This window comes from Saccopteryx leptura, chromosome 7 (assembly GCF_036850995.1).
Source record: "Saccopteryx leptura isolate mSacLep1 chromosome 7, mSacLep1_pri_phased_curated, whole genome shotgun sequence".
In the NCBI taxonomy this organism is placed as follows: domain Eukaryota; kingdom Metazoa; phylum Chordata; class Mammalia; order Chiroptera; family Emballonuridae; genus Saccopteryx; species Saccopteryx leptura.
In genome coordinates this window covers 8,437,973-8,462,528 of record NC_089509.1, presented here as the reverse complement: position 1 = coordinate 8,462,528, position 24,556 = coordinate 8,437,973, and the positions used below count along the sequence as shown (strand labels likewise).

General features: G+C 39.0%; 1 protein-coding gene and 1 non-coding gene across 9 annotated transcripts in view; both read left to right on the top strand.

Annotated features, from left to right (window-relative positions):
• Window positions 1-24,556, top strand: part of PTPN4 (protein tyrosine phosphatase non-receptor type 4) — a 218,024-nt gene that overhangs the window by 9,962 nt on the left and 183,506 nt on the right. For 7 of the 8 annotated variants that reach the window (XR_010746663.1, XM_066346563.1, XM_066346560.1 and 4 more), the window contains exons 2-3: window positions 15,730-15,889; window positions 22,228-22,335. Coding sequence is in view for 7 of the 8 variants with exons in the window: in XM_066346563.1 (XP_066202660.1) it covers window positions 15,752-15,889; window positions 22,228-22,335 (246 nt within the window). In the remaining variant the exon portion in view is untranslated. Of the gene's footprint in view, window positions 1-4,336; window positions 4,401-15,729; window positions 15,890-22,227; window positions 22,336-24,556 lie in introns of all 8 variants that reach the window. The other variant, XM_066346559.1, reaches the window with a different exon arrangement.
• Window positions 19,027-19,102, top strand: TRNAG-ACC (transfer RNA glycine (anticodon ACC)). The gene has a single exon. It is a non-coding gene; the product is annotated as a tRNA-Gly (tRNA).

Genomic DNA, 24,556 nt, shown 5'->3' with positions numbered 1-24,556 from the left:
CTCAAGTTCATTCTAGGAAGAGAATGGAACTTCTCATTTAATCTTTTTATTTCTCTCATTTAAATAGAATGAAAATTTGTTAAAAACATGTTATCTCCAGTTTTATTTCTTAACTTATTTATTTTTATTTTGATATTATTTTATCTCTAGTTTTAAAGGAGAACAAAGCTGAAATTCAGAAAGGTGTTTGGCCTCGGGCATGTTACCATGTAAATAGTAAAGCAAATATTTTGAATTCAGATATGCATGATGCAGAAGCATCTTCTTTGTTTGGTTTTCCTCTTACAATGTGTAGTCTCTGACTACCTGAAAATAGTTTGGAATTCAAAGTGGCGGGGTTTAGATTTGTATATAGGTGGTAGTTAAAGTAATGGGTGGGACTATTACTGCTCATAAAGTCTGTGTCCAGTTAGGAAGAGAGTCACTGATAGAGCCCTCAACCCCTGTTATTTAAAGGTTAGAGATCTCAGAAGTGAAGAAGCCTGTGAAGAAGATAGAATGGTGGTGAGAGAGGAGAGTCTGGTTGTGTGGTAGAAGCTGATGAAGGAAGGATTTACAGGAAGATGTCAAATGCTGCTGAAAGAGATAATGAAAATGCTTTGAATTTGACTATTAGAAAGTTATCGATTACCTAAGCTAGTTGGTTTTCAAGAGTATCCAGGCAAGCTACCTGTATCAGAATTAAATGAAATACTAATTAAAATGATGAATTCCCCAGATTTCATTGCACACTTATAGGGTGGGTGAGGAGTAGGGAGGTGGGTGCACAGGAGATTTGTGTAAATGCTGCTATGGCTACTCTGAAGTATGCTAAAGTTTGAGATTCATTGTCTTAGTAGAAGAGTTACAGTATTAGGGGCGTGGTAAGAAACTTAACTTGAGGAAACTAGACATACAATGAATGTAGACCAGGAAACTTAAGAAATTTGGTAATAAGGGAAGAAGGAAGGTCTTTTGGGTTGTGGAAGAATGGGGGGACAGAATCAAGAAAAAGATCTTTTTTGTTTTAAAGCTATATACACCTTAACATTTTTGGGAATTAAGAGAAAGAAACTATAGTGGTTATTTGAAAGATGGGTACGTAACACTAGGCAGCAATACCTACTGTAAAAGAAATGGCCTGAATGAATATACTTTGGTGTGTACCTGGGCTAGCTCTCTGACCCATTTTAAATGCCACTTTATGGTGAATCTCTGGAGTAATCCAGGGGTTCATTGTTAATTTTATTTTATTAATAGTTAAATTTATATCTTGCTTTTTTGTTAAACAATTGTTAAGAGCTTTTCTCATTGTTATAAAAATCTGAATTTTTTAATTGAATTTATTGGGGTGACATTGGTTAATAAAATTATATAGGTTTTAGGTGTACAGTACTATAACACATCATCTGTATACAAGTCTCCTTCCTGAATTTTAAGTATAGTCTTGTACATAGGCAAGACACCAGCAATACAATTTAAAAATACATTCAGAACTGAAGGTGACTTCAGATGGAAGGCATTTAGGCAATTTAATGTATTCTTTGAGCATCAGGTAGGTGCCAGGTACTGTGCTTGGGGTTACAGAATGAGTGGTATATGGTATTTATCCTCAAGGAGATTATACTTCTTTCTTTGGAGAAACTTAAAATCTGTTATGCAGCTAGAAATGTATACAGATAAATCAGTTAACTGTGTGTTGATATATAACTAAAATATGTACAGATAAGTCATACATAATAATTGTAATGGACTGTATTAGAACACTCAGGTTTCTCAAGTACTTTTTAAATTATTTACATTTTATTTCCTATTTTAATTGGTAATATGGGATTTAGTTCAGATTTCAAAGTAATATACAAAGGTATATTTTGAGAAGTCTCAATACTACTCTGTCCCTCTCTTCTCTCTATAGGTAACCAATTTTATTTTTTTTGTATATTTTGCCAGTGTTTATGCAAATAGAAACAAAATACAAGTATAGATTACTGTTTTTCTCCTCTACCTTTTATGTAGACTGTAACATACTAATATTTAGTGTAATAACTTTATCATTTAAAATATACCTTGGAGATCTTTTGACTTAGTTATGTAAAGAGCTTTCCCTTTTTTCTCTTTTTTAAAAAATATAGTGACATGTTCTGTTTTGAGGATATAATATTGGGCCAATTCTAATTATTTAAACTTTAACTTTTTTAGGCGCTTTTACTTGTGTGACTCATTTATTTTCCTTTCTTCATGCACTAGTCCTTTCATAAGGTATTTTGCACTAATGACCTGTTTTGGTTCACCTAAGGTCCTCTCATGACTAGTCGGATAAGCCTTTCAGACTTTGTGGTCAAACAAAATACTTCCCTCTTTCATTAACTTAGATGAAAAATGGAAGAAAAAGAGAAAGAGATGGAACTGATATTTGTTGAACTTACTGGATGTTTTAAAGTATAACATCTCATTTAATTCTTCTAGCAACCCTGTCGAGTGCTTAGTGTTATTCCCTTTTTATAGATGAAGAAGTTGAGGCTCAAAAAGCTGAATTGTCCTGACTTTCACAGCTAGAACATTGCAGATTTAGGTTTTGAAAGTAGGTTGATTTGAGTGCAGAATCTATCTTTTCTGCTACTGTCCTATTTTCTGTCTCCTATTTTTGAACTCCTAAACTCCAGTCTCAGAACTGGAGCTCTCTGCTATCTGCTATAAGCCTTTCATTAGGAACCATAAAATTAGACATGTTCTGCTATTGTGTTTTGCCTGATTGATGGGATACCACCTGCTTGCCTGGATCACTGCCTATTGCCTAGGGTTATCACTGTAAGCTGTGGATCCCACTTTCTGCTTGCTTGTCCAGATTGCCTCCTATCATCACTATTGAGTTTCCCTTTCTCCCCTAATTTTCCTTTTTGTTACCTTTCACAACTTGAGCTTCAGTTTGGCAATATGAAGCTTGGGCAAAACTTCTGAAATTTCGAGGGATAATTTTAAACATAGCTCATTATGTCTCGTCTGGACTTTTATAATAGTGTCCTAAAGTACATTCTGATCACATTACACCTCTGCTCAGAATTTTTATTGCTGCTCCATCTACATGTTAAGATAAAGTCAACTCATGCTCGGGCTCTCTCTACCTCTCAAACCTCACTGCCAGTGTTCCCTGGTATGCACAGTGCTTTGCACATAATATGTACTAATTAATATTGACTCTACTTTGAGTGAATAAAATGAATTAATTTTCTAAGAAGATTAAAATTATTTGGGAAATAACAGATTTTAAAATGATGTTGATGTTCTTGTCTATTTATTTTTTGGCTATTTCTTATCTCATGGAAGTAAAATATTTTTTTACAGACTTGGCAATGATTCCCATATTGCTTTATTTACACTGAAATTTAAAAATCTCTGTACTTGGTTTATTTTTATTTACAACTTATTGTACCTTTTCCAGCCCAGTACATACTGTTATGAGTTGTAGTGACTTATTATAGAAACTACTAGGGAAACAGGGAGTCTTCATTGGGAAGGGTTTTGTGAGTTGAAAAAGTTCACCAGGTAATTCTGATATTGTGACCCATCTTGCATCTGGCTATTTTATGATTTTGACTTGTGTTAGCATAATTGTTTACAAAAGAATTGTATAGGTCAGCAATTCCTTACATGCAATTCAGAGATACCCAAGATCCTGAAAAACAAAAGTTTTTGTAATTTGCTAGCCATACTTGACCTAGATCGATGGGAAGATGTTTAGTATTTAACTTATTACACTTACAGTGAACATCCTTAAGGTTCTGTAAGAAATTTAAAATTAGCAATGTGGTTAATACAGGGAGTTACCCTATATCCAGCCAAGAATATTACATCACTTCTCCATAATCCAACTATTCTGAAATTCACAACACTTCCGAAAGTGTTTTGAAACCAGAGGTTTCAGATATGGTATTGTTGACATGAACTGATTTTCACTACCACCAGTTTATCTTAGTGTTCCAGGTCAACGCTCTATCCATTGCATCACCACAGGCCAGGCTCCTTGGATTTATTGTGAGAATAAATACTGCTATAGTTATATAGTCATGAGCAGGTGTCAGGAAACTGTGGTCTTCTGGTCAAATCTGAACTGATGGCTGTTTTTGTATGGCCCTTGAACTAAGATTAGTTTTTACATTTTTAATGTTTAAAAAACATTTTATAACAAAATTATATGTAATTTCAACTTCAGTATCCATAGGTTTTTGGAATACAGCCCTGCTCATTTATTTACATACTGTTTATGGCTGCTTTTGTGCTACAAAGGTAGAATTGAGTAGTTGTGACAGAGATCGTATGACCTGTAACACCTAAATACTTTTTGTGTGGCTCTTTACAGAAACCGTTTGTCAACCTTACTTAAGGAGACTGCGTTCAACTGTTACCAGGATCATTTTTTTCTGGTATGGTTATGTTATCTCTATTTGATTTATAGTTTGTTTTTTCTATAACGGGAGAAAGTTTTTTAAATGTTAGAAATGATTGAAATTTAGAAGTAGATGGGAATTTAGAGATCATGGAGTCCTGCACTGCCCAACAGGTCAACCACTAGCCAAATGTGGCCATTTAAATTTAACTTGATCAAAAAAAAATTGGCCTTGGCTGAATAGCTCTGTTGGTTATAGCATCCTCACAATAAGTAAAGGTTGTAAGTTTGATCCCGGGTCAGGGCACATACCAGAACAGAGGTGTTTCTCTCTCTCTCTCTTCCCTCCCTTCTCTAAAATCAATATATAAAATTTTAAAAATTTGTTAAAAACATACTCATATATATGGACAAAAGTATGGTGGCTATCAGGGAGGTAGGGAGTAAGGAGAGGATGAAGTGGATGTACAGGGGGTCAAGTAATGGTAACAGAAGGAGAATAGTTCTTTGGGTGGTCAGCTCACAATGCAATATACATTTATGAGGTTTTATGATGATGTCTTATAGTATAGAATCATGCATTTGAAATTTATATAGTGTAATTAATCAGTCACCCCAATAAATTTAATTAAAACAATGTTAGGCATGAGTCACATTTAAAGTGTTCAGTTATCATATGTGGCATGGCTACTATATAGGACAATGCAGATTATATGTCACAAAAAGTTTTATTATTTTATGAATGAAGAAGTTGAGGCTCGGAAAGATGAAGTCTCTGTCTCAAGGTAAATCAGAACTGCATAATAACAGAATTAGACTGTTAAATTTTATAGTGAATCAATGGCTTACCAGGTTTAGTAATATAACAGAAATTGTTAATAGAAAAGAATGAGACCGTTTCTTCCTAACTTCCATCTGATTGCAGCATAATAACAGAAATATTTGTATTTTAAGAGCTTAATCGTTGACTAAATGAGTGCCCTATTTTTGTTGCTTTCACTATTCATAGCAGTTATTTCCATCCATTCATTTTTGCAGTAGGTTCCATTTAGACATTGACTTAGGAACTTGACTTGAGGAGCCTTCAGGAGATATTAGAAAGAATAGGTTATGCAAAACAGAACAACAAAACTCTGCTATTGATTTTCAGTCCACCTGTAATCCATATTCTATTAGTGTCACTGACCCATATGAGTAAGGAGTTATTCTCTCTGCCCTTACTATAAAACACTCTCATTACATATGGTTGTGATTTCCTTTTCAAATTTTCTGATGGGTATGTTGAGGTGAAAATTGAGGAAAGAATGGAAAGAGTGCAGTGGATCATATTGAAGATTTGTAAAACTCACAAAGATTGATGATTCTTTTTCAGTGATGTCTTTAATTAATTTAGATGCTTCCATAGTTGACTTGGAAAAGAACAATCAATAAGAATAATTTTAGCATAAGAAAGTAGAAATTATTTCATTATATTGTGGTAGAAGTATAGTATTGCCTTTGAGATTAGCCAGATCTGGATTTACTTGCCACTCTCGCACTTTGGCCTATGTAACCTTGGACAAACTACCTGCCATATGTAGAAGAAATCAGGCATATTCCATGATGAAGAAAAATGGCCACAATATTTATTATGTTAAGTTAATTAAATCTAGTGATATAACCAGCAGATTATGAAGCCGAATGTTCGAGTTCTCTATATATTTTGCCACTTATGTTTTGCCATATGTCTTTTAGCAATTTTATTGAGATAAAATGGTAAAATAAACTGTATATATTTAAGTATAGTATTTGATAAGTTTTGACAGTTATGCCTCCATAAAGCTACCTCCACATTCAATGTATTGAACATATTTGTTACTCTCCCAGATTATCTTGTGTCCTAGTGTTATTTCTTCCCACACACCACCACAGTCCTTCTCTTATTCCATGGGTCTACTGTTTGTCGCCAAAAATTAGTTTGTATTTTCTAGAATTTTATATAATTAGTATCATATAGTATGTACTGTCCTTTTTGATATAGCTTCTTTCTCTCAGCATAATTATTTTGAAATTTGTCCATGTTGTTGCATATAACTGTAGTTCTACTTCATTAACTACTTGTATTATATTTTATTAACATACCTTGGTGAATAAATATGTACCACATGTGAATAAATCTATTACCTATTAATAGATATTTGTTTTGTTCTCAGTTTTTGACTATAATAAATAAAGTTATATAAACATTTACATACAAGTTAGACATATGCATTTGTTACCTAGAAATGAGAGCTTCATTTTTATCTGGTCCTTACAACATTGGTATTGTCACTATTTTTTATTTTAGCTGTTATGATAAGTATATAATCATACTATATTATAGTTTTAATTTTCATATACCTTACGTCTAATGATACTGAGCTTTTTAATTTTTTTTGGTATGTGTTATCTGCCATTTGTATATCTTCTTTGGGGAAGAATCTGTTTAAATCTTTTGCTTGTGTGAATTTTTAAAAAATTGATTAGAGAGAAAGAGGAAGGGGGAGAGTGAAAAAGAGAAAGAGAAACATTGATTTGTTGTTCTTATTTATACAATTCATTGGTTTATTCTTCTGTGTGTCCTGACCAGGGATCAAACCTGCAACTTTGACATATCAGAATGACGGTCTAACCAACTGAGCTACCTGACCAGAGCTTTTGCCTGTATTTCAATTGAATTTTTTCTGCTTATTATTGAGTTTTGAGAGTTTTTATATTCTGAATACGAGTTCTTTATCACATATGTGCTCTCATTATGTGACTAGTGCTTTTTTTTATTTTTTATTTTTCTGAAGTTAGAAGCGGGACACAGACTCCCTCATGCACCCCACCGGGATCCACCTGGCATGCCCACCAAGGGGCGGTGCTCTGCCCATCTGGACTGTTGCTCCATTGTGGCTGGAGCCATTCTAGTGCCTGAGGCAGAAGCCACAGTGCTGTCCTCAGTGCCCGGGCCAACTTTGCTCCAATGGAGCCTTGGCTGTGGGAGGGAAAGAGAGAGATAAAGAGGAAGGAGAGGGGGAAGGGTGGAGAAGCAGATGGATGCTTCTGTGTGCCCTGACTGGGACTTGAACCCGGGACTTCCACACACCAGGCCAGTGCTCTACTGCTGAGCCAGCCGGCCAGGGCCCTTTTTTTTTTCAAGCGAGAGGAGTCAAGATAGACTCTTGCATGCACCCTGACAAGGATCCACCTGGTAGCCCCCACCTAGGGCCAATGTTAGAATCAACTGAGAGCTATCCTCAACACCTGAGGCCTATACTTGGACCAACTGAGCTATCCTTAGTGCCCAGGGCCGACACTCAAACCAATCGTGCCACTGGCTGCAAAGGGAGAAGAGGAGGGGGGAAAGAGAAACAAATGGTTGCTTCTCAGATGTGCCTTGCCTGGGATCGAACCCAGGATGTCCATATGCCAGGCCAGCGCTCCATCCACTGAGCCAACAGGCCAGGGCCAGGCTAGTGCTTTTATTCTTTTAACAGTGTTCTTTTTTTAAAATTTTTTATTTTTCTAAGGTAAGAAGTTGGGAGGTAGAGAGACAGATGGCCGCATGCGCCCGACTGGAATCCACCCGGCATGCCCACCAGGGGGCAATGCTCTGCCCATCTGGGGTGTTGCTCTGTTGCAACCAGAACCATTCTAGTGGCTGAGGCAGAGGCCACAGAGCCATCCTCAGTGCCCGGGCCAACTTTGCTCCAGTGGAGCCTTGGCTGCAGGAGGGGAAGAGACAGAGAGGAAGGAGAGGGGGAGGGTGGAGAAGCAGATGGGTGCCTTGGCTGGGGATCGAGCCCAGGACTTGGGGGAGGGTGGAGAAGCAGATGGGTGCCTTGGCTGGGGATCGAGCCCAGGACTTCCACACGGCAGGCCGATGCTCTACCACTGAGCCAACCGGCCAGGGCCATTCTTTTAACAGTGTCTTTTGAAGAGCAGATGTTTTCATTTCGGTGAAGTCCAACATATCAATTTATTATTTTAAGGATAGAGTTCATGGTGATATTTCTATGAAATATTTGCCTAATAAAACATAATTTCCCTTATGTTTTCTTTAAGAGGCTTTATTGTTTTAGGTTTTACATAGATCTGTGGTCCATCTTGAGTTAATTTTTGCATGCAGTGCAAGGTGTGGATCGAAGTTCCCATTTTTTATATATGATTCTGTTGAAATGACTACCCTTTCTGTACTGAATTGCCTTTATATCTCTGTCCATAAGTTTTATAAATTGAATATCATCATTTATGTTCAGCTCTTTTTATTTAACATATTATGTATAACTTTTTTATATCAGTAGATAAGAACGATTTATCATAATTGTAGAACTGTCAGAATATTTAAGCTTTTATTAGTACACTGAATATATTTAAAGGAATGAATATTTTTATAGATCATAATTCATGTTCTTTTATTAAAGGAGATGAGGTCTTTTCCACTGACAACAGTTGTATATATATTTTACTGAAACACCTTTCAGATGGAAAAATATGTGATGGAGATTTTTACTTGATTCCTTTCTTTTTCTGAATCATCATGAAAATTTAATATATTCTCTCACAGCATTAGAATTTTCAAGTAGTAAAATTATCTCAAAGCAGAATTATTGCTTTGTGAATTGAAAGTAAATGTGGCGGGAAGGGTGAATATATTTGGTATCTTGCTAATTAATTAAACATGGTTAGTTTGGGGGGAAATCTCAAGAGGTGATTAGACAGTTCAATTATACTTTAGTTTTGCAGTCTTTCAGTGTATGTGCAAATATTAAAAGTACCGTATTTCCCCATGTATAAGATGCTCCCAGGTATAAGACACACCTTTATTTTGGGGCCCGAAATTTGGGGGAAAAATGTATTACATAAAGTTATTGAACTCAAGTTTTATTCATCATAAAATTCATACAACTCCTCATTACTGTCAAAACTCACATCCTTTAGCTTGTCCTCATCTGTGTCTGATGACGAATCACTATCTTCATATATTGCCTTGTCCTCAGTTCCATCTATGGCATTTGAAATGCCACACTTCTTACATGACCTGACAGTGATCTCAATCTTGATATTATCCCAGGGTTTTTTTACCCAGGTACAAACTTCTCCTATAGTTGGTTTCTTAACTCTTCCTGCTGGTATCAAATTGGCCCCAGAAGACTTCATCCACATGCTTCCATTTGTCTCTCATGGCAGCTTTGAAGGGTTTGTTAATGCTGACATCAAGCAGTTGGAACTGGGATGTCAAGCCTCCAGGAATGATGGCAAGTTTTATTTTTTGCTCTGCAGCAGTCTTCTTTGTGTTTTTTGTTATATGTGCCCTGAACTGATCAAGCACCAATATGGCAGGTTTGTGTAAGAGCGCACCTGGTCTTCTCCAAACTTTCTCAAACCAGATCTTCATCCCATTCTGACCCATCCAACCCTTGTCATGAACGTGGACAATCACTCCTTGAGGAGTGCCTTCTTTTGGCATTGTTTTGCGTTTGAAAATCAGCATAGGAGGCAGATTGGTTCCGTCAACACAACAAGCTAGAACTGTATAATGGCTCTTTTCATGTCCTCTTGTCTTCACAGTTACAGTTTTCTCTCCCTTCTTATCAACAGTTCTGTTACTTGGGACATGAAATTGAAGGGGGACTTTGTCCATATTTGCAGTCTGTCCCAGCTCAAACTGATGTGTCTTCTGACATTGAAGGACAAAATGATGAAATTCAAGGACCTTCTGTTCATAGCTTTCAGGCATCTTTTGGGCCAGTCTGGTGCATGTACACATTCTTAGTCCATTCTGTTTCATGAACCTGAAGCACCAGTTGTGTCCTCCTTTGAAATCAGTATCTTCTTTTTCATCAGCAATTCTTCTTTTTTTTTTTTTTAAGATTTAATTTCTTTTTTTTTTAAGATTTTATTTATTCATTATAGAGAGGAGAGAGAGAGAGAGAGAGAGAGAGAGAAGGGGGAGGAGCAGGAAGCATCAACTCCCATATGTGCCTTGACCAGGCAAGCCCAGGGTTTTGAACCGGCGACCTCAGCGTTTCCAGGTTGACGCTTTATCCACTGCGCCACCACAGGTCAGGCTTCATCAGCAATTCTTCTTGCCTGATGCTGAACCATCTTTGCGGACACAGGAATTCCAATTGCTCTTTGCTCTTCATCCATATCTTCAATTCCCTCTCTAAATCAGGCCATTTTGCTGACCTGCCTCTCATGGCCTTCTTCTGCCCTGGTGTTTTCTTCTTCCCATAGTCTCAGATTGAATTCTCAGTTTGAGGAGGCCTAAACTTACGTTCAGCAGTATGATTTCCATTCACTTTTGCAAACTGGATCACTTTTAACTTGAATTCAGCACTGTATGAAAATCTTTTCTGAACCATTTTTGGGCAGAACGTGGCAAAACGTAACCTACCGTAATATGCTGGTAACAGGTGTGAAACAATGAATGCAAAGACAAGTCCGAAAAAGCGGAAATGCTAGTAAAAAAATCAACAATGAGCACAAAAACAAGCTCAATAAAGTGGGAAATGCAAGTAAAAGAATCCACAAACACTGTATAGGACTCACCCAGTTTTTAAACCCCAAATTTTTTTAGAAACGGATGTGTCTTATACATGGGAAATATGGTAAGTGTGCTAGTACATGGGAAAGACCAGTATGGGAAAAATACATTGATATTTTTTTATCTTGTCTTGACATTGGGATACCTTTGTAACATTGACCCATTTTTCTTTTTTTTTTTTTTTGTAGCTTCCCCTACTGTTAAGATTACGTTGTTGACTCTGCTGTTACTCCTATATTTCCTTATGTCTTTGGTCACTTTAATTAGACCACTCACCCCTAGTGAAGGGAAGGCAGGGTTGGGAAGAGGGAGAAGTATAGATTCATTGCAAGCAAGAATGTAATTTGCACAGAGATACATCATTGTGTATATTGATTCATTCTTGGTGTATTTTATTTATATCTCTTGTGAATGTTTGTAGTTAAGTAGTACCACTGTGGAAGATGTATTAGTTTTCTGTTGTGTAATGAATTACACACATTTATTTTTTCTCTGTATCTGTGGGTCAAGAATATGGGTACAGCTTGGTTTTGGATCTTACAGAGTTACAATCTACATGTTGACTGGAGTGGGAGCTTGGGGGTTCTCATCCACATTCAATCAACTGTGTGTCTGAGGTCATTCAGTACTTTGCTGGCCTACCAAGGGTATCTCTCGTGATTCATTTAACTGATTTGGGACTTGAATCACATTTGCACAATTCCCTTTCAGCTATCACCTTATCAAGAAAGAAAAGCCCATCAAATTCCTAAGCCATTCACACAGTCAACTAGAGAGTATTATTGTACTGTTATCTGTATGATCAGTTAAGAATAAAAAATAAAAATTTTAAATTTACCTTTACTTACTTCCTCTTAGATGCTCTTCCTTTCTTTATGTTAATGTGAGTTTTGACCTGTATTATGTTCCTTCTTTCTAAAGAACTTTTAAAATACCTTACAAGGCAAGTCCACTGGCTACAAATTCTCCTTTTTTCTTTTGTCTGAGAAAAATCATTTCTCTTTTGAAAAGTAGTTTTTCAGGTTACAGAATTCTAGGTTGGTAGGTTTTTTCCTCTACATTTTAAGTATTTCACTCTACTCTTGCTCACGTGGTTAAGAAGTCAGATATAATTATATTTGTTTTCTATAGGCAAGGTGCTTTTTATCCTCTGGCTTTTTTTTAATCTTTGATTTTCTGTATTTTAAAAATAATATGTGTAGGTGTGGGGTCTTTTGTTTTGTATCTTTTCTTGATGTTCTCTGAACTTCCTGGATCAGTGGTTTGATGTCCAGCATTAATTTGAGGAAATTGTCCCCCCAAAATTGGGGGTTGTCCTACATTCCTTGGATATTGTTTGGGTTTTTTTCTAGTCTTTGTTCTCTTTGCTTTTCATTTTTTGAGAATTCTATTGATATAGTCTCTAGCTCAGAGATTATTTATTGTGTCTCATGTATTAATAAGCCTATGAAAGTCATTCTTCATATCTGTTGTTTTGACCTGTAACATTTCTTTTTGGTTTATTCTTAGGGTTTCCATCTCTGTGCTTACACTGCCCATGGGTTTTTGCATGCTGTCTACCTTATCCATTAGAACCCTTAGAGTACTATTAGAATATTAATTATAGTTCTTTTAAGTTCCTTGTTATTCTGTTAATTCCATTATCCCTCCCAAGTCTGGTTCTGATGCTTGCTCTGTCTTTTCGCAGTAAGTTTTCTGCCTTTTGGTAATCCTTAGGCAGACATGATAATCCTGCTAAAAGGAACTGCTATAAATAGGGCCTTGTAATGCAGTAGTGAGGTATGGGGTAAGGGAAGCATTCTTTAGTCCTCTGATTAGCTCTCAGTGTCTGGACTGTGAACTTCACAAGCGTTTCTCCTCCACCCCCTTAGGTGGGACAGCATGGCTAGAGTGAGCTAGAGTTGGGTATTTTCCTTGCCCCAGGTCAGTTAGGCTCTAGTAACTAGTTTCTTCTGAGGGTAGGCCATGTTAAGAACACAGTGCTCTGGTGTAATTTCATAATGGTTTCATACCCAACTTGCAGGAAGCCCAAGTATGTTTTTCTCTTATATTTACTATGTGAATCTGAGCTCCTGTATGTAAATCTCACAGTAATATGGGAGCCCTGTTATAACTGGGTCCCCTTGCAGTTTTTTAAAAAATTTTAATTTATTGTGTTTACATAGATTCAAGTGTCCCACTGAATATATCTCCCCCCACCCTCATGTTCCCCTCGTCCCCTTGCAGTTTTTAACTCTCAGAATTGTCCACGTTGAGCCTCCAGCAGTTCGCCAGTTACAGTTCAGGTTTTCCTACTGCTGGTGCACTGGCTTCTGTGGCAGCTTCTGCTTTTGCACCTCTGCTGTGGTAAGCTGTGACTTATCATTTGTGCCTGTCTCTCCAGTCTTGGAGGCAGTTGTTTGCCCTGTGTCCTCACTCTCATGTAAATACAAGAAAAGTTGCTGATTATCCATTCTGATCTGCTTTTTACTTACTGGGATGGAGTGTGGACTTCCAAGCTCCTTATATGTGGAACAAGAAACCACCAATCACCAACTTTTAATTGATGAATCTTACTTGGCTAGTCCTACTCTTTGTCAACATGCTAAAGATGTTTTTCTCTATACAGTTTTTATAGTTATGTAACATTGACTTTTCCTTTTAGCTCTAATCCTTTTGACATGACGAGTCTGTGATGTCGGCTGCAGTTATTAAATACCACTGATTTTAACTGCTGTTTCTTATTACTTTTTTTGTATACTCATTTAAATGTTTTCCTTTACTTATTGCTTATTCATGTTTAAAAATTCTGTATACTTGTGTTTTGTTTTGTTTTTCTTTTTCTTATTTTTATTAAGTGAGAGGTGGGGAGGCAGAGACAGACTCCTGCATGTTCCCCGTCTGGGATCCACCTGGCAAGCCCCCTACCAGGTGATGCTCTGCCCATCTGGGCTGCTGCTCCATTGCTCAGCAGCCAAGCTATTTTAGCTCCTGAGGTGAGACCACAGAGCCATCCTCAGTGCCTGGGGCCAACTTTGCTCAAACCATTCCAGCTGTGGCTGCAGTAGAGAAATGGGGAGAGGGAGAGGTCCTGTGTGCCCTGATCGGAGTGGAACCCGGGACATCCACACACGGGGCTGACATTCTACCACTGAGCCAACCGGCCAGGACCTTGTGTTTGTTTCATTTTCTAATTCTCTTTAAGACAAGTTTTATGGATTTTAAACTTTGAATCCTTAAATGTTTGAAAATGTCTTTAGCTCTATTCTTTTACATTGTCAGCTTAGTCATTGGCGCCAATTTGGGGTGGTAAAAAAGGAAACTAGTACAAAATAGGTCAGTTGTGATACAGGCACCCCCTTCTGGCTAGACAGCTCTGCTCCATGCTGGTGTGCTTTGTGCTTTATTGGTTGGCTCTGTTCTGTGCCAGTTTGCTCTGGCCAGTACCTGTGCTCTGGCAAGACATTTTCCATGTTTCAGCTCAGCCATGGAAATGCAGTCTTAGGTAGAAAGAGACAGTGTGCTTCCAGAACCAGAGGGGAGCTAGCTTATATAGACAGAAGTCCCTGCCCCTGATTGGTCTGTCCTCATGCAAATGACTCTGAGTCCTCACAGTTTGATTGGTCCATAAGACATTCCTGTTTGGTCAGTATAGAGCTGCTTTGCTTGATTGGAGCTGTGCAACTTCAGTCAAATGGGGAAAGCCTTAGTTCTGTTAGTTGAAAATAGGACTTGAGGAAGTCCTTTTGTAAGTGTGGCCTCAGATGTCAGTAACACAGTGCAAGCAGGTAGTTCAGCACAGGCTGCTCCCTGAAGTGTAGTTGGTATGAAAGGCCCTTTGTAAAAATGGCTGCTAGGCTCTGTTTTTTATATTGTTTTATGTTTTTTACATTTGAGCCCAATTAGCTACCAGGAGCCTTTCTTAGTAGGTGTCTTCTTTCTCAGGGTCCACAACATGAATTCTAATTTGGGGATATATAGTTCTGTGTTTCAAATAATTTTTCTTTCAGACTTTGAAGCTACATCTTTGTTGTCATTTAGCATTAAATGTTGCTGATAGCAATGTAATTAATATATCTGTTCTTCTATAGGCAATATGCTTTTTCCCTTTTAGGTTACAAATTGAGAAGCAAAAATCTAGCTTGTGTTTTTGTTTTTCTTAAGACTAATAAGAACAATTCTATTAGAATTAGTTTGAATTTGAGGATAGTTAAAATGAAGGGTATTGTTGTGTTTAAAATGAACGAACTCCCATATTTATCCCAAATCTTAAGCTTAATAAAGGGATAAGCCCTTCAAAGTTAAATAATCTTTCCTCCTGCTGCCACTTTACAGTTTTTTTACTATTTGCATTAACAAGTAATGTTCAACTTCCTGAGTTAGCATACTCTGCTTCCCTTTTTTGGCTACGCCTAAATTTACATATTTTGAATTGGAATATGATTCCCTGAACAATTTGTCTCTTTTCTCAATGGAACAGTTAAAAATAAAGCTCTTCTTCCAGGTGGTTTGTCATTTTAGTTTAGATAACAAATTATATATATATCATATCTTTTTTTATACCTGTAATTCTTATCTGACTATTTCAAAATTTGTAACTGCTTGGCTTCAAGCCAGTGACCTTTTGGGCTCAAGCCGGCGACCTTGCGCTCAAGCTGGTGAGCCCTCATGCTGGATGAGTCCATGCTCAATCCGACGACCTTGGAGTTCTCTCACTAAAATAAATTTATAACTGCTTTTTACCTAAGTGCTAGTTGAAAAAAACATAGTAAATCTGTGTTTTAAACTACTTTGTATCTTGAACTATTCTTTTATTTAGTGATTTTTTTTCCAGCTTAGACCTTTTGTGGACAGTAATGACCTCACGTTTCCGATTGCCTGCTGGCAGAACCTACAATGTACGAGCATCAGAGTTGGCCCGAGACAGACAGCACACAGAGGTGGTTTGTAACATTCTTCTTCTAGACAACACTGTACAAGCTTTCAAAGTTAATGTAAGTATTTTATGTCTCTTTTAAAAATAATCTCCAGTTATAAATCTGAATTTAGGTTACATTTTAAAATTAAAGTTGTTTGAAACCTTATTTGATGAAGAAAAGTCTTTATATTGTGGGTTTTTAAATACCAAACACAGTTTGAAATCAAACTAGGTCTTTAAAAATGTTGACAGGCCCTGGCCGGTTTGCTCAGTGGTACAGCGTGGGTGCTCATCTGCTTTTCCACCCTTACCCCTTCTCACTTCTCTTTGTAGCATCCACCGGGTACAAGAACAAACGTCGGAGACTTTCAGGAGTATAGATGTAACTTTATTGCCCAGTTTTACCTGCGCAGGGGCAAATTCCCGAGGTGTCCAGAGACACCGTGCTCACAAGGAGCTGCAGATAGGAATCGCACCTAGCGCTCACAGCTAAATCTTTTTATAAGCTAAGCAAGCAAGCCTAATACAGAAGCAGATGTGGCGGTAACCTATTTGCTAAGGGGGCTGCACATAGCATAGCAACAGGGGCTGGGGTCTAGCTCATTGGCGAATTCCAAACCTAAACTTCTGATAAGGGTCTTTTAACCAATAGAATGCAAACGTTTGTCTCTTTTTCTTTTTTTTTTTTTCTTCTCTCTCTCAGCCTCCCAGAGTCCCTATCTGTCTCTGCTTCTTGAACGACCTTGGGCATGTTATTCCTAACAGAACAGGAGCAGGACCTGCCTGTAACCCTTAAGTTCCCTGTTCCATTAGTGCCCTGCTTATTTTCTGATCTTCTCTTGGTCCTTACACTCTTCCCTCAGACATGGCTCGAAAGGTTTGAGCAAGTTGGCCCTAGGCACTGAGAATAGCTCCATGGTCTCTCCTGAGGCATTAAAATAACTCAGGGGCCGAGCAACAGAGCAGTGCTCCCAGATGGGCAAAGCATCGCTCTGTAGAGGGCTTGCCTGGTGAAGGCACATGTGGGAATCTTTTTGTCTCCCTGCCTTTCACTTAAAAAAAAAAAAAAGGTTGACAAATACATAGTGCGTTATGATTAATTAGAGGAACAGATCAATAGTATGTGAGTAGTTTTTATAAATTTGCTTGAGGGTACTTAAAAGGAATTTGTTCTAAATAATTTATACATTTTCATTTTAATCTGACTTGTACTGTCTGAATAAAACTTTTGTTAAATGAAGATATGTGACAGCCCTGATCTTATCTGAGTCTTGTCTGAAATTTTTCTTCAATAAATATTTGTTCATCTTATTTGTATATAGCTTTATTGCTCCACATTATTTGCAAATTTTACCCATGACGTGTGTTACCAGTAGTTTGGTTTATTTTTATTGCTGTATAGTATTCTGTTATAGGAATTTATTATAATTTACTTATCCATTTATTTTTTACCATTTACTTGTCAAATTTACTGTTGGTGTGTATTTGGATTGTTTCCACTTTGGGTTCTTTTCAATAATGCTGCTGGTGAATATTCTTTTGCATGTTTGATATATATATATATATATATGTGTGTGTGTGTGTGTGTGTATATATACATACACACACACACACACACAAGGGTGCATTCTTGATTTTTGTTTAAAATATTTCAGGTCAACAGAAGAGGTGAGAGTAGTATAACAAATACCCATATATAACCTTTACCTAGATTGACCTGTTGTTAACATTTTGTACATTTACTTTCCTTTTCTCTTTGTTTTTTCTGAAATTTCTGAAAGTGGTCCATTTAACTTGTAAGTACTTCAGCAGCCTAAGAGTCTTATAAATTACGACAGTCCCATTATCACACCCCAAAATTTAATATTTTGAAAATAATATCTGATATATACTTCATATTAAAACTGAAATTCCTCAATGCCCATTTCTGCACTCCCAGCACAACACCTTCCTGTGGTTCCCGCTCTGTTCTGTAGGTACAGTAGTCTTCCCTTTGAAGTCCCACACTGTGATTTTTTTTTTTCAGAGACAGAGAGAGAGTCAGAGAGAGGGATAGACAGGGACAGACAGACAGGAACGGAGAGATGAGAAGCATCAATCATTAGTTTTTCATTGCACATTGCAACACCTTAGTTGTTCATTGATTGCTTTCTCATATGTGCCTTGACCGCGAGCCTTCAGCAGACCGAGTAACCCCTTGCTCAAGCCAGTGACCTTGGGTCCAAGCTGGTGAGCTGTGCTCAAACCAGATGAGCCCGCGCTCAAGCTGGTGACCTCAGGGTCTCGAACCTGGGTCCTCCACATCCCAGTCCGAGGCTCTATCCACTGCACCACCACCTGGTCAGGCCCACACTGTAATTTTTAATGGAACAGTGTTTAGTCCACACAAAGAAAAGCAGCTGTAATACTTGAAGGATTAGTAATATTGCTATGACAAACATTTTTCTGAATGTGCATATATTTCCCTTTGATGCTTTCTCTAATTTGTTTATAATAAGCTTTAGAGCTTATAGTTTGCTGTTTCTTTTGCAACTATTTTTCCCACATTAAAGAAATCTCCAGGTAGATAGGCACTTGATACATTGAATAAGTACTTAAATTTAGTACTAGGTTAATTTACAACTTTGGATTTTATATATATATATATATTTTTTTTTATTTCTTAACTTTGAATTACTATGAGGTGACTTTTTTTTTTTTTCCTTTTTTTTTGTATTTTTCTGAAGTTGGAAATGGGGAGACAGTCAGACGACTCCCGCATGTGCCTGACTGGGATCCACCCGCCACACCCATCGTGGCCATGCTCTGCCCATCTGGGGCGCCGCTCTGTTGCAACCAGAGCCATTCTAGCACCTGAGGCAGAGGCCATGGAGCCATCTGCAGCGCCCGGGCTAACTTTGCTCCAGTGGATCCCTGGCTGTGGGAGGGGAAAAGAGAGACAGAGAGGAAGGAGAGGGGGAGGGGTGGAGAAGCAGATGGGTGCTTTTCCTGTGTGCCCTGGCCGGGAATTGAACCCGGGACTCCCGCACGCCAGTCCAACACTCTACCACTGAGCCAACCGGCCAGGGCCTTACTTTTCTTTATCAAGAAAAACTTGAGAACTGTGCTAGTTCTATAAAGAACAGTATAGATCTGGTCCTGGAGTCTAGGTATTAGACTCTAGCAGACAGATGTCAAAATTAGACTCCAAGCATTCTATTAATAATTGTTATGGCCCTGGCCAGTTGGCTCAGCAGTAGAGCGTCGGCCTACCATGCGGAGGACTCGGGTTCGATTCCCGGCCAGGGCACACAGGAGAGGCGCCCATTTGCTTCTCCACCCCTCCGCCGTGCCTTCCTCTCTGTCTCTCTCTTCCCCTCCTGCAGCCAAGGCTCCATTGGAGCAAAGATGGCCTGGGCGCTGGGGATGGCTCTGTGGCCTCTGCCTCAGGCGCTAGAGTGACTCTGGTCGCAACATGGCGACGCCCAGGATGGGCAGAGCATCGCCCCCTGGTGGGCAGAGCGTCGCCCCCTGGTGGGCGTGCCGGGTGGATCCCGGTCGGGCGCATGCGGGAGTCTGTCTGACTGTCTCTCCCTGTTTCCAGCTTCAGAAAAATGCAAAATGCAAAAAAATAATAATAATTGTTATGGAAGCATTGTGCTATTAGTAAGAAGTGCAAAGGCCTTGGAATGTGAAAAGATGGATATGTATCTGGACCTACTAAATACTTGCTCTGTGGTATTCTATTAATTGGCCTTTAGATATAATTTCCTTTTATAAAGTAGAAATAGTATCTATTTATTGGGGTTATCAGGATTAAATAAATGTATATAAAGCACCCAATAGGGATTCTAGTAGGTAGTCTAGAGATATAACATCCCTTTTTACCCTTTTTAAAAAATATTTTTTCCTCTCTTTTCTCTTTGAGAACCCCGAGTTAACTAAAGCATAAAGTTTAGATTGTACTCTGTCCATCACACTATCCCCACTTTTTTTTTTTTTTCTTAGCAAGAGAGACAGAGAAAGGGACAAATAGGGACAGACAGGAAGAGAGGGATGAGAAGCATCAGTTCTTCGTTGGGTCACCTTAGTTGTACATAGATTGCTTTCTCATATGTGCCATGATGAAGGGGGGGGAGCTCCAGCTGAGTCAGTGACCTCTTGCTAAGCCATCGACTTTGGGCTTCAAGCCAGTGACCTTTGGGCTCCAGCCAGAGACCATGGGATCATGTCTATGATCCATGTACAAGCCAGTGACCCTGCGCTCAAACTGGTGAGCCCACGCTCAAGCCAGATGAGCCTGTGCTCAAGCTGGTGACCTCGGGGTTTTGAACCTGGGTCCTCTGCTTCTCAGTCTGATGCTCCATCCACTGTGCCACCACATGGTCAGGCACATTTCAATCTATAATACATTTAGAGTTGATTTTTACATGGGCTGGCAAATTTTATGTAAAAGACTAGATAGTATTATAAGCATGGAGGCCACATATGTTCTCTCACATTTTTTTTAAGAACCCTTTAAGCTCTGGCCGGTTGGCTCAGCGGTAGAGTGTCGGCCTGGTGTGTGGGGGACCCGGGTTCGATTCCCGGCCAGGGCACATAGGAGAAGCACCCATTTGCTTCTCCACCCCCCCCCCTCCTTCCTCTCTGTCTCTCTCTTCCCCTCCCACAGCCAAGGCTCCATTGGAGCAAAGATGGCCTGGGCGCTGGGGATGGCTCCTTGGCCTCTGCCCCAGGCGCTAGAGTGGCTCTGGTCGCGGCAGAGCGAGGCCCCGGAGGGGCAGAGCATCGCCCCCTGGTGGGCGTGCCGGGTGGATCCCGGTCGGGCGCATGCGGGAGTCTGTCTGACTGTCTCTCCCCATTTCCAGCCTCAGAAAAATACAAAAAAAATAAATTAAAAAAAAAAAAAAAAGAACCCTTTAAAAAGGTTAAAACCAGTTTTCAGTATAAAGGTCCTTTGCATTCTTTCTTAAGTTTATTCTTAGGTATTTTTGTTGTTGTAATTGTAAAAGGAATTGGGTTTTTTTTAGTTCATTTTTTTGAAGTTTCATCTTTGGCATATAGGAAAACAGTGGACTTTTGTATATTGATTTTGTAACCTGTGACTTTAACTGTATTGGTTTATTGTTTCTAATAGTTTTTTGGTGAAGTCTTTGGAATTTTCTATATACAGGATCATGTCATCTGCAAAAAGTGAAACCTTTACTTCTTTTTTCCCAATATGGATGCCTTTTATTTCCTTTTTTTCTTTTTTTTTTTTGTATTTTTCTGAAGTTGGAAATGGGGAGGCAGTCAGACTCCCGCATGTGCCCGACTGGGATCCACCCGGCATGCTCACCAGGGGGCGATGCTCTGCCCATCTGGGGTGTTGCTCCGTTGCAACCAGAGTCATTCTAGCGCCTGAGGCAGAGGCCACAGAGCCATCCTCAGCGCCCGGGCCAACTTTGCTCCAATGGAGCCTTGGCTGTGGGAGGGGAAGAGAGAGACAGAGAGGAAGGAGAAGGGGAGGGTGGAGAAGCAGATGGGCGCTTCTCCACCCCTCCCCTTGGCCGGGAATCGAACCCGGGACTCCTGCACGCCAGGCCGATGCTCTACCACTGAGCCAACCAGCCAGGGCTAGTACTGAGCTATTTTTAGTGCCTGAGGCTAATGTGCTCCAACAAAGCTATCCTCAGGACCTGGTTTTTTGTTTTTTGTTTTGGATTGTTGTAATTACTGTTTTCCACTTTGATATCTTTTATATACTGAACATGTTTGTCATATCTTTGTTGTTTTATTTATTAGTGATATATTTTTTCAGGTAATTATCTAGTGCCTTTTCAACACAATTTCAGAACTGTGGGAAATAGGCAAGATAGTTACTCTTACTAAAACAGCAGGGTAATAAAGTCTACCTGGTAGAATTGGTATAAGGTTAAAATAAAATACTTTTCTAAAGTTCTGTGGATACTTTTATACATAAAATATTAATCCTTTATTAGTTTGCTACAAATAGTTTTCACTGTTTTTGTTTCTCTTTTTGTGGCATTATTTATTTTAGACACATACATTTTAAATTGTATTTAGTTAATTATATACTTTCCAGTCAATTTAAATATAAGAAAAAAAACAATGAGACAAATGATAGGGATATATATATGAGTTAATGTGGCAACAATATAAAATTACAGAAATACCATATTACCCTGAAAGCAAAAGGCATTTTCAATCAAAGGTTTTCCTTATATCTTCATATTTATTATGTAGTCTTTGAATCAGCTTGCCTAGAGTCAGACAGTTTTTAAAGTTCTATATAACTTGTGAAGTCTTTATTCTCAACAGTCATTGGATGCAAACAGCTGCCAATTTAATAGAAGAGGAGAAAAGTCCAAGAGATTAAAAATCTGAAAGTGTATATAGGCTATCAGTGTTGATTTCTTTATATTTTTCTTCTAGAAACATGATCAGGGGCAAGTTCTCTTGGATATAGTCTTCAAACATCTTGACTTGACTGAGCGTGACTATTTTGGTTTACAGTTGGCTGATGATTCCACAGATAACCCAGTAAGTTTAAGCTGTTGTCTTTCATTTTCATTTTAGTTTTTCTCTCTCTCAATAGTATGAAGTTCTTTCAAATTTATAATGTTCACTATTTTAGTGAGTTTTTACAAAATTTAATTTGACTATGGTGATATAACAGGAGACTTGAGTTTTTGGCTGGTGAATACAGGGCAGTGTACAGATTATGTGTTATAGAATTATACACGTGAAACCTATATAATTTTCTTAACTGCCTTGGCCAGTAGCTCAGTGGATAGAGCATTGGCCCAGTATATGGACGTCCCAGGTTTGAGTCCTCTAGTCAGGGCACACAGGAGAAGTGAGCATGTGCTTCTCTCCTTTCCCTCTCCCACTTCTCTCTCTCTTCCCCTCCTGCAGCTAGTGTCTCAATTGGTTCCAGTATGGCTCTTGGTGCTGAGGATAGCTCCATTGGAGTGCATCAGCCTCAGGCACTAAAAATAGGTTGGTACTCAAGCATTGGCCTCAGATGGGATTGCCAGGTGGATCCTGGTCAGGGCACATATAGAAGTCTGCCTGTCTCCCCTCCTCTCACCTAAAAAGGAAAAAGATAAATAAATCATATGGAATAGCTCTGTCCATTCTTTGAAGATTCCTTTTAGGTAACTCAAAGTTCTTGACTTATTTCATCAGGGTTTTTTTTTTTTTTTGGTATTTTTTTTGAAGTTGGAAACAGGGAGGCAGTCAGACAGACTCCCGCATGCCCCCGACCGGGATCCACCCGGCATGCCCACCAGGGGGCGATGCTCTGCCCATCTGGGGCACCACTCTGTTGCAACCAGAGCCATTCTAGCACCTGAGGCAGAGGCCATAGAGCCATCCTCAGTGCCTGGGCCACCTTTGCTCCAATGGAGTCTTGGCTGCGGGAGGGGAAGAGAGAGACAAAGAGGAAGGAGAGGGGGAGGGGTGCAGAAGCAGATGGGCACTTCTCCTGTGTGCCCTGGCCGGGAATTGAACCCAGGACTCCTGCACGCCAGGCTGACGCTCTACCACTTTGCCAACTGGCCAGGGCCTATTTCATCAGGTTTTAAGAAATATAGGACAAGTCACATGGAGAATGACTCTTTTTTAACAAGCCATGTTTTAGTACAACATGATTGCTAAAATTCTTGCTTTTATTCTACATACCAGTGATTTTTTTTTTTAAGTTTTAAAAATTTATTGGCTCTGGCCAATTCGCTTAGTGGTAGTGTGCCGGCCCAGTATGTGTATGTCCCAGGCTTGATCCCAGTCAGAGCACATAGGAGAAGCACCCATCTGCTTCTTTACCCCTCTCTCTCCCTCTCCTCCTCCCCCTCTTCCTGTGCCCTTCCCCTTCTCTCTCCTTCTCTCCCTCTCTCCCTCCTTCAGCTATGGCTTGATTGGAGCAAGTGCCCCAGGCACTAAAGATGGCTCCATGGCCTCCACCTCAGGTGCTAAGAAGAGCTCAGTTGCTGGGCAATGGAGTAATGCCCCAGAATGGCAGAGCATCACCCCCTAGTGGACTTGCTGGGTGGATCCTGGTCAGAGCACATGCGGAGTCTGTCTGTTTACCTCCCCTCCTCTCACTGAATTTAAAAAAAAAGATTATTTTAGAGAGATGTGAAGAGAGAGAGATTTGTTGTTCCACTTATTTATGCATTCTTTGGTTGATTCTTGTATGTACCCTGTCCTGGGGGTAGAATCCTCAACCTTGGCATATTGGGAGAATGCATTAACTGTGCTATCTGGCCAGGACACCAGTAATTTTTCTCATATTTCTTTCCTTTGTTGCTACTGTAAAACCTTAATTGAAGCTCTTCTTACCTATTTGTATAAATCTCTGGTTACCTGCCAAATGTTACATTTTTACTTTTGGTCTTTCTTAACCCTGTTTTTGGGGGAATTGCACAGAGTCGGGGGTACAGAGAAGTCTTTTCAGAGATTTGGCATCATGTGCAAAATTCCAGAGTGAAGAGTTGAATGTTACATTTAAGGAACTGAAAATAATTTTCATATTGATGGAATGTAGAGCAAGAAGAGACGGGTCACAGATGAGGTTTGAGTAGTACATCAGATCATGACATGCCTTTTAATCTATGATAAGATTATATTCACCTGAGGATTTATTTACACAGACAATATAAGATTTATATTTTAAACTTCACTCTGCTTACAGTGTGGCCAGTGACAGAGTTGCAAACCAGAGACAGTTGGCAGTAATGAAGTTATTAGTATTACTGAACAA